This window comes from Aristolochia californica, unplaced genomic scaffold (assembly GCF_029961685.1).
Source record: "Aristolochia californica isolate CCGP_79_NKW_82.1479 unplaced genomic scaffold, dmAriCali1.0.hap1 SCAF_10, whole genome shotgun sequence".
NCBI classification, from domain to species: domain Eukaryota; kingdom Viridiplantae; phylum Streptophyta; class Magnoliopsida; order Piperales; family Aristolochiaceae; genus Aristolochia; species Aristolochia californica.
In genome coordinates this window covers 31157906-31168611 of record NW_027181771.1, presented here as the reverse complement: position 1 = coordinate 31168611, position 10706 = coordinate 31157906, and the positions used below count along the sequence as shown (strand labels likewise).

Below are 10706 nucleotides of genomic sequence, written 5' to 3'. Positions count from 1 at the left end.
ATGATCTTTCAACACTTGCAAGTTCTATTAGTTGTGCGACAGTGATTAGTCACACTTGTCGACCTCGACAAGTTTAATCTTCTTCTTTCTAACTAAAATCTGTCCCCTTCTCTTGTCTGTATTTATCACAATTTTCACCTTCTACCAGCATTAGTTTCTCCGTGTTAGGAGATTAAAAGCTTCAAACTGTAGGCCCCATGAGATTGCTCCAGATGCAGACTTCCCTCCTTATCCAGAAAAAAATATTTAAACGTGTTGCTTTTACTTCATTGTTGGATCTTTAATATAGACGAGTCTTTCACGTGAAAACCAAAAGCTAGTGGGTGCCAGTCAAAGCATTTCTTAATTCTAACACCTAACGCAGGATTTCTGAAACGCTAGCAGCAGATCAAAGAAGAAGTAAGAAGACACCTAAGGTTACTGAACAGCTCTCTCGTTTGATTGGCCTCGGATCCACGAAGAAGTTTCCGGAAAGAATCAGATCAACCACAGGTACTCTACAGTAAAAGCACTGAGCGGAGTTGTCCGGTCAAAAAGACGCAGTCCCCATCAAAGCGAGTCAACTTTCAGACCTCAGAAGTGGGTTTCGTCTCACTATCCTGATTGAATATCGCCTTCTACTTACAATTTGGCTAGTAAAAGAAATGGACAAGATCACTAATGCAACTGTAATGGGTCCGTCCGCATGATTCCAGTTGCGTGCGCTTCCAGAGTTAGAATTTTATCTTTGTTTCTCGAGCAGCATTGATCAGTCACCTTTCAGAGTTTCCAAACAATTCAAGCAAAGATATTAGTTGAAGGATGATGATACAGGCTTTGATTTGTTAAATACCAGAAACATCAGGCACCACGATTTTCAGTGGAAGCGTCAAAAGTTGGGTGATGCACCACCCGCAGCTGTTTATGAGCATGCGTTTGAATGAATCACCAGCTTCATTTTTTACTTGGGAAAGCGATGAGAGGTTTATATTAAATTGAATAATGAACCTCCTCCAAATTGTATCATACTTTTCCGTTCAAAATATTGAAAAGAAATTCATGTTCATGCACTTAGAATGGTCAGAATCATCCAAGCTCTCTCTCTCAAGTCAACATAATTATGTTTATAGGTTTTATACGCCTTTGTTTAATATTATACACTTCGTTGATCTTCCTTAGAGAAACGATTTTAGTAAATACTCTCCTGTGTTCATGTTCGATCGAAGTCTGAGAAGAAACTGCCTATTATATTTTACTTTTATTATTAAAACTTCAAATATCCTTCTTGTTGATCATGTCGACTAATGGCTTTTTTTGTTTTTTTTTGTTTCATCAAATCATTTTGGAATGGAATCAGAGTATTTGATCCAACTTTAACAATTCTAATCAGGGAGATGTGCAGCAAGTTACAATCTATTCACTTGAGCGTTTCCAAAGCACCCTCAGTTCGTGCTTTACTATAACTCTATCGCCTTCAGATGCAAATTCAAGATTGATTAGTGGGATTGATCTCATGTGATCTTATTTGAGAAACCGATCACGTTCGCCAAATATTTGAAAGCTAAGTTTCAGTTGCTTGGAGCATGATGGTCTTGTCATTCTAGATGGAAAGGGATATTCGTCTTTGGAATTTACTTGTTGGTGTGAAAACTATAGAATCACCTTTGGTGTATGTGAACTTGGATATATCTAATTAGAATTTTACTTCTTTAGCTTAGAAGATTATAGTAGTCATTCCTCATTCATCTTGCATACTGCAAAGACATACAGAATGTTTTCCAATTAGAATTAAGGAGCAGAATATGATTGACCAAAAGATGGCTCTGATTCGTTTATATATTAACGAAAGAGAGAAAGAAAGAAAGAAAGAAAAAATACTCCTTTAATTCATGGTGAATGACGCTACAGATGATATAATCATGCAGACGACGACTAGCGCCACTCATCGAAGAAATCAAAATTTGGCAACTATAAACGGTCTGGACGAAGCCTCCAGATCTCCTCTCAGATCTCCTCTCTCAAATAACCTATTTGTCGTTAAGTTGTTTTCAAGGATTCGATCAGAGCTTTTCCCCGGGGTCCCCCTTTTCTGATGAAGAGACGGTACTCTTCGTAGCTCATGGGTTGGTATAAGGCAGGTCGCTCTGGCGACACCAGCGGCGGCGCTGGCGCAATTGGAATGTCACTCTTTGGGTTGTAGAAGAAAGCCAGAGAGAGCCTCTCGTCAGATAAGCTAGCAGCCACTCGGTGCTCCACGCTCTTGTAGATTGCATTACTCACCACCTGCCATTGACAACAAGAATATTACTCGCTTGAGATATACCCAGGTGCAGAGGGTTCTACGAAGCTCGAACACTGAGGAGATCACGATCCTTCCTGCTTTCTATTAAATAATCCAATTCAACTAAGCAACTTGGCAGTCGAAATAAGATATTTATGATCGTTAATTGATTCGAATTTAATATGCTCCAGAAACATGGTAGTCAACTCATTTATCTGCCTAAAAGATAAAGCCACCCAATGAGAAAGCTAGAAAACAACGGCGGCTACAGTAAATGATACAGAAGTGTTTTTATTTTCTTTAAGGAAAAGAACAGATAAGAGAAGAGTATATCATGGTAGAAGATGAATCTCAGCCACCCAATTTTCTGTGAATAAGATAAAATGCGAGAAGAGAGAGAGGGAGAGAGAGAGAGAGAGAGAGAGAGAGGGAGGAAGGGAGGGTAGACCTGAATTTGATCGCCGATGTTTACAATAAAGGAATCGGGAGCAGGGTGCACAGTGACCCAGAAATCACCCCTTCGAACCTGAAGACCGTGCACTCGTTCGTCGGGCAGGAGAAGAGTGAGGCCACCGGGATCGGAGTGCGGCGAGAGTCCAAGCGTGAGCTCTGGCTGAGGACACTTGGGGTAAAAATTCACTCTCAGGCAAGCCCCAATGTCTTCCCCACCGAATGCCCTCTGCAGGTAACCATCTTCCAATCCCAGATTCGTTGATAAAAGCTTCATCAGCCTTCCACCCAGTTTCACCACCTCCGTACTGTATTCCTCCAACACCTCCCTGCAGTGTACAAATAAAATTAACGACCCAGATCGATCAAACAGTTTCTGTTTTCATTTTTACTCAAAAAAGGTAACGGCCTGCGTCTGTGCTTCAATGGAAAGATAAAGATACGGACGTAAAATCAGAAGGGAAGTCCTCTCTCATATATGATCAAAAGCCACCAATGCATGAGAAACTCGAAGAAGGACAAGAAGAACTTGGCCTATCTACCTGCAATTGGATGGAAACGCCGGCCACTTGTCATGGTTTTTGAGGGACGGAGGAAGTACGTGAAGGAAGTAGTAATCTCCCCAATCAAGGATAGCGCCCTTCTCAACCCCTAGGCGGCTGCCATAGCCCTCGTACGTCCTGGGAGAATTGGCGTAGGCTTTCTTCAGCTCCAAGGGCGAGTGGAAGAACTGGCGCCACACCTGCCTAGTCTCCTTCAGCAGCTCCGGTTTCACGCCGTGGTTTACCACCTGGAAGAATCCCCATTTCCGGCAGGCGTCGGATATGCGCCGCATGGTGTCATCCCTGGTCGGTCCATCCAGTCCGGCCATGTCGATGAGCGGGATGTTATTATCGTCGCTGAGGTTAGCCTGGTAGCACGGCAATGGGCGATCGGATGGCGGCTTTATGTAGCGTTCCGGAACGGCGTTCAGCCCTCTCTCGGACAAGGCTTGGACATTCACAATAGGCTCAGGCCATCTCTGTGGCAGATCCATGGGTGCTTCAGGCTTGGCTGCTGCTGCCTTGTTCGTCTACAAGCAGAGGAAAGTAGCACTAAGAGTATCGAGGACAGGATTGAATTTGAAGCCTTGCATGATCATCCTCTCTCTGTCTGGACATATCTCTCTCTCTCTCTCTCTCTATATATATATATATATATATATAAGTTAAAGAGACAGAGGGAGGAAGAGAAGGAGAGAGAGGGAGAGGGAGTAAAAGACGAGGAAGGGATAAGAGATTTTGGAGGGGGTCGAACATTGAAGGAGGAAGAGGGAGTGGGAGAGTCAGACTTCACTGCTGCCAATGGGACGTTCGGAGAGAACGTGTTAAATATGTTAATCGTCGAATAGTTATGTGAGTATATTTTTCTTCGGGTCATTGTCCAGGTTGACAAGAAGAGGAGATGTGTCTTACGGCAACTAGGGTATTAATTGTTGGCTCCATTATCAAATCAATCTACTCCCCCAACAGTGACTACTTAAATCTCTTCCAAGCTACAACGCTGTTGTTATAAAGAAGAAAAATATAAATTACTGACCTCATTTATCTTATCACTAAGCTTAAATAAGAGAAAGAGAAGACATCTGTTTATGTGATATCTCCTGGATGACTTTTGCATCTTTTCATTTTTCTGACTCCCTTCTCTTCCTTGCTGGTTGACTAGAAATTTTCTTTCCATATGTTTATGACTCATTCTTTTGGGTATGTGGGGAATTCTTAATCGCCTCATGTCACTACATGGTGCTAGTGTAAATTTTGGAGCTTAATGCCATGTATCAACCTCCATGCATGATATTTTCAGTAAATACTGAAGTGGGTTGGTGGAAAATACCCATAAAATTGAGACATTATATGTCCCTTTAAAGTTGAGATCAGATGTTGCCACTATTAGAGTTTCCAAATCATATTATTGTTATTTCATCCTTCCTTTTCCCTTTTTCTTCACAGATTTGTTGAACAAAAAAAAAATCATTTATCCTCATTGCAAACTTGTGTTTTTTTTTTTCTTTTTAGGTTTCTAATCATATATCTCACTAACTTATTACATCCTACACCAAATCTGAAATCCATTTTCTAATTCTTTTTCTTAATGTGATGATTAATATCTAAAATAAACAACAAAGGTGATTCATGTACCCTAAAACCTCTACTGTGATTATATATTTTTAATTGCAATAAATTAAACTAATTTTATATGGTCCTATACCTAAGTAAACCATTAAATATTATACAGAAGCAAGCCAATGGTTGGAATATTGCCACATCAAAGATTCAAAATGCATGTATAGAATTCTTTTGACTCCAAATTACTTAAAATAAATTATCCAAAGTTCTTAAATAGTTACTTCCACGTTCTAGCAATTCAATAATGGAAGTCTGAATCTCTATGATCTGAAAGGAGCAATAGATGAGCTCCACTTTTTAAGGAGAGTTCAAATAATTTTCTACTCTGAAAGAATCATCAGACTGTCATGATTGATAAAATAGAGATTAAAAAACAGAGAAAACTTTATTTCTGAATGATCCTGTCTCTGATTTACAACGTATATATAGTATAATACAAGGAGATAATTTCATAAATTATGGATTATTCTTCCTGATATCATGGGTAAGCCATGATAGAAGAAAATTGATCGTTAATTGATCCTTAAAAGCTTCTCTTTAGCAACCCATGCTTCTATACACAAATCTTTTCCTTCTTCTATTTCACAACTCATGCTAACACTCCCTATTGGATTTAGGATCCCATGATAGTAAAGTAAATGAGTAGTAGTATAGAGATGTAAACCAAGGAGAAGGAGAAAGAAAGAAGAAGATAGAGATAGAGAGAGAGAGAGAGAGAGAGAGAGAGAGAGAGAGAGAGGTATAGGTTTGGAGAGAGTTTGAGAGAAAGCGAGGGAAGGAGGATTAGGGTTAGGTCACGTACCTAATCCCTCCCCCTCACATGTATTACATCACTACCCTTTACCCTAAGAAGGGAGGGAAAAGGACAAAAATAAAGTATAATTTACATCATTGCCACTACACAAGTTGTATCTTCCAACTCTCCCCTCAAGCTGGGGAGAGAAAACATCATAGATACCCAATTTACCGCATATAGTGGTCTGGATCTTGGATGTAATAAGTTTTGTAAGCATATCTACCACCTATCTTTGAGATGAAATATGTTTGAAGGATATAACACCAGCTTTAAATTTCTCCCATATGAAGTGACAATCTACTTCAATATGCTTTTCTCTCTCTTGAAAGATCGGATTTAAAGCAATATGGATGGGTACTTTGTTGTCACAATATAGTTCCATAAAGGTCTTCATTGTGAAATCCTAATTCAGTAGGGAGGGATTTGATCCATAGAAGCTCATTACTGCATGAGTCATTGCTCCGTATTATGCTTTAGCACTAAATCTTGCAATAATATTTTGCTTTTTACTCCTCCTTATAACCAGGTTTCCTCCAACTCAAGTACAGTACCCCCAAGTGGACTTCCTATTATTAGGTGATCCTGCCCAATCACCATATGCAAATCCTTCAATATTGAAGTGACCATGATTTTTATATAGAAGTCCCTTCCCAAAAGCTCATTTTAAAAACCTAAGGATCCTCTCTAGAGCTTGCCAATGGGTAAGTTGTGGTTTATGTATATAATGACTATCCACGCTTACTGCATATGATATATCTGCTCTGGTCACTGTGAGATAAATAAATTTTCCCATAAGTCTTTGATATTTTACCTATATCAACATCTTAACTAGAGCTTGCACATAACTTTGTATTAGCATCCATCAGAGTATCTGTTGGTCGAGATCCCATCATCCATGTGTCCTCAACTAGATCAAGAACATACTTCCTCTGAGATAAGATGATCCCATGCTTTGACTTGAATACCTTAATACCCAAGAAATATTTTAGGAGTCCAAGATCTTTCGTTTTGAATTTATTTCATATATTATATTTGACTTCTTTTATACTGTTTGCATCACTACCAGTCAAGATAATATCATCCACATAAACTGCCAGTAATACTCTTCCCTTTAATGCATTCTTGACAAAGATGGAACGATCGAGTGATCACCTACTGAATCCAAACCACAACATTGCTCAGCTAAATTTATCAAACCAAGCCTGAGGATACTATTTTAAGCCATATACAGATTTCTTCAATCTGCATACCGACTCCTCCTCAACCACAAAGTTAGGTGGTTGATGCATATAGATTTCTTCCTTAATATCACCATTCAAAAAATCATTCTTCACATCTAATTGATATACTAGCCAAGAAGAATTTGTAACAAGTAATAATAAGATTCTTACTAAGTTTAACTTGGTCACCGGAGAGAAAGTGTCCTCATAATCAACTCCATAGCACTAAGTATACCCTTTTGCAACTAGACAGGCCTTGAGGCAAGCTCCAGAATCATCTAGATTGTGCTTAATTACAAAATCCCATTTATGGCCCAAAGTTTCTTTCTGAGAGGAAGTGGAACCAATACCCAAGTATGATTCTCATATAAGGCATTCATTTCCTCTTCCATTGTTACCTTCTATCCTAGATGTTTCAGAGCCTCCTGACACGACTGTGGGATAGATAAAAAAGATATAGATGCAAGAAGACAACAACCGATAGTGAGAAACAAAATTTGATATAGGATGAGAAGTAGAGGGCCTAGTGAGGTTTCTTTCGAATAGCTACGGGTCTAGTATCAAATGGTGGACCAAATACAAGAGGGGAAGATGGGCTTCCCTCGGGAGGATCCATGAACTCCACTGGTATGGTATCAACTGATACTTCAAGCAACTGAATAGAGAGATCCACATCAAGGGGCACAATAGGCTTCGGAACCACTGGAATAGATGAGAGACATAGAGGAACATCCTTTGAGGAATAAAAGGTTGTATCTTCAAAAAAATGTTACATCCCTGGAGACAATCAACTTTCGAAGAGAAGGGTTATAACTAACATATCTTTTTTGGGTACACTTAATAGCTTTGGGTTCAACATACTTTTCTATGGGGATATCACATGAACGAAACATGTGCAACCAAATACCATCAAATGAAGGGGAAAATTGTCTTCATCTAGAAATAATAAGGAATATTGGAACTTATGACCAAGTATTGAAGATGATAGCCTATTAATAAGAAAATAGAATGTAAGAATTACATGAAGCCAATAAAAATAGAGCACATTCATTGAGTAAAGAAGGCCACGGGCTACCTCAAGGAGAAGTCAATTTTTTCTTCTGGCTACACCATTTTTTTGAGTGGTGTAAACACATGAGGCTTGATGGATAATGCTATTATCCTTATAAAATGATTGAAACTCTCCTAATAGGTATTCTTTGGCATTATTGGAATGAAATACTTTAATCTTTTTGTTGAATTGAGTGGAAACCATAGCATAAAATGATTTAAAAATAGAAAGGATTTCAGACCTATCCTTCAATAAAAACAACCATATAACTCGAGTAAAATCATCAACAAATGTAACAAAATATTTAACTTGAAAAATACTTGAAACACTCAATGGGCCCCATACATCCGAATGAATCAAGGAAAAGGAAGCAATACCTTTAAGTTCATTTCAAGGAAAGTTTGTAGTCCTCTGGCGTTTGCTTAACTGATACACTTCACACTTCAAACGAGATAGAGTTTTCAAGGAAGAGAACAAATGCTGAAGTGATGATGTTGACAGATGCCCAAATTTGTTATACCATAATTTTGCCTCTATCTAAGAAGGAGAAATTGTAGTCATTGGAGGCAAATCTAATTTATAAAAGCGCCCCCCCCCCCCCCCCCCCCCCCCCCCCCCCCCCCCTGTGTATTGCCTCTGCCAATCACATGCTTCGTTGATAGATCCTAGAAAACATGAGAAGAAGGTGACAAGGTGATAAAACATTAAACTTCTTTATTAATTGAGTGATAGACAACAAACAAGACATCAGTTAGCTGAAATAAGGGAGTAGCAGAGGAGAATCCCTGCACAAGAACTTTGGTTTGAGATCCATATGCTATGGTAACAATATTTTCTAGCAAGCATGGAGACATGGAATGTAAAAGATTGGAGGCCCCTGAGTCGTAATCCAAGATGAAGAGGAGGAAGTGGCAAAAATTGTACCTAAAGCAGTGGTAGTAGTAGCAGTAGTGGAGGAAAATGTAGAAGCAGATACCATCAAAGTCTTCATCCTTTGTAATAGTTCAAAATCATCACCTGAGACAGTCTTCTTTTCTTTCTACAATACGATTTTCCTTCATTTTTTCTAGTGTTATTAACCGAGGCATGATTGGCTGTAACCCAATTTGGATTGTTGAGAAACTGCCAAAAAGTGTCCACTGGATGATTCAATTCTCCATAGTGAGTGGACCAGAACTAGCTCTACCACCTCTTCCTTTCCCTCTATAATTTCTTCCCACATTTATATATCTTTCAGCCATCAATTAAAGAATATACAATCCTTATATGAACAATATCAACCCAACAAGGGAGAGAGGACACTAGCTGAATCTTAAAACCAAATAAAGATTCACCAACCCGAGGCAAAGATGAACCAACTGGAGAGAAGAAAACCAACCCAAGCTTAACTAACATTCATCATGCATCAGATAAAGATTCTACATGTTGGCCCATATCATGTAAGGTAGATCTCATGCCTTTCTTAAACACGAAAGAATCTTAAAGGACCTATTAAATCTCAAGGTAACTTAAAATAGAACTTTAAGCCGAGGGAGAAAAGAATCGAGGCTTAATAGGAGAAAGATTGAGGCTTAACAAACCTCAAACATGCACCAATTCAAGGAGTTAATTAATCCACATGTGGGCCCATATCATTTAACCAAATTTTATATCTTTCTTAATTAAGAAAGAAAATCAAATTAAGCTCAAAACCAGCCTCTTTGAATAAAGGCAACTTTCCTTTTGAGTAAAGGCACCACTTGTACAAAATAATCACCAATCTTTGACTTCCCTTCTTGCCTTAATTATTTAAGGTAGGGAATGACAAATAAATTAAGTGAGATTATACCAAAATCTTAAGATTTCTCAATCATTTAGAGAATCTTCTAAAGAAGGAACTTTCCTACTGTAGCCTTGGTGCCAACTATCATTTAACTCCAGCCTTTACTTTTCGCTATTTTTTCTTGAATCTCTAGGAAAGTAAATCCAGAAATCAATCTCAACTTAGAATACTTCCAATGTGAAAAAAGAAACACAACAAGTATCTCTTTTAACAAAAAAATTCCCTTGCGGAACTTCAAGATATCTTCACGAGTTCAAACTTTGAACCATGACATTTGTAGCAACAACATGAGATCCCCTTCAATCTTAGGGACTTTCAACGCATGTAAGCATAGCATTTTTTTTATCATAAACCCATGAAAACAATAATGAAATAGCTCAGGCTCATTCAATGAACAATAATCAAAACTTTGGACAATCAAATCTAATATACACAAACTCTTTAAAAAACCAGAGCAGCATGCAACAGTCTTCAACAAACTCAAAACAGATAGAACAACGAACTTAAGATCATGGTAATCATCCAATGCTACAACAAAGATGATAGGGCTCAATCTAGATATAATTTTTATGCAAAGGTACTATTGCATAATAGATCTTTCATGATATAGATCAAACCAAAATAATACACCACTCCAAAGGATAAGAAATCTTGAATGAGATGTAACATTTATCTTCCCTAGATTTGATGAGAAGAATCAACAAGTAAGCACCTTGCTGAGATCAAAACATCATCAAAAACATCTTATGATGAATAGAGAAACAAGTACTTATCTTTGCAGACTCGAGCCTTTGCTTCACCAACAAGACCACATGAAGCTTGGTAAACCTCTTAATCACCGCCTTAACGTTGGGATCCTAAATCCATCACTTTGATACTATGTTGGATTTAGGATCCCATGATAGTAAAGTAAACGAGCAGTAGTATAGAGGTGTAAAGGAG

At 38.4% G+C, this 10706-nt stretch overlaps 1 protein-coding gene across 2 annotated transcripts; it reads right to left on the bottom strand.

The window, feature by feature from the left end:
• Positions 1–2016: 2016 nt before the first annotated feature.
• On the bottom strand, positions 2017–10101 carry LOC137942537 (jasmonate-induced oxygenase 1-like). Of its 2 annotated transcripts, XM_068788230.1 has the most exons (4): positions 10085–10101; positions 3253–3729; positions 2709–3039; positions 2017–2262 (listed from the first exon to the last, which is right to left on the bottom strand). In XM_068788230.1, exons 1-4 carry the CDS (start codon positions 10099–10101, stop codon positions 2017–2019), a joined length of 1071 nt encoding a protein of 356 aa, XP_068644331.1. The 2 variants fall into 2 exon arrangements, with proteins under 2 accessions (XP_068644331.1, XP_068644330.1); XM_068788229.1 differs by lacking the exon at positions 10085–10101 and having other exon boundaries at positions 3253–3761.
• Between the last annotated feature and the right edge of the window lie 605 nt (positions 10102–10706).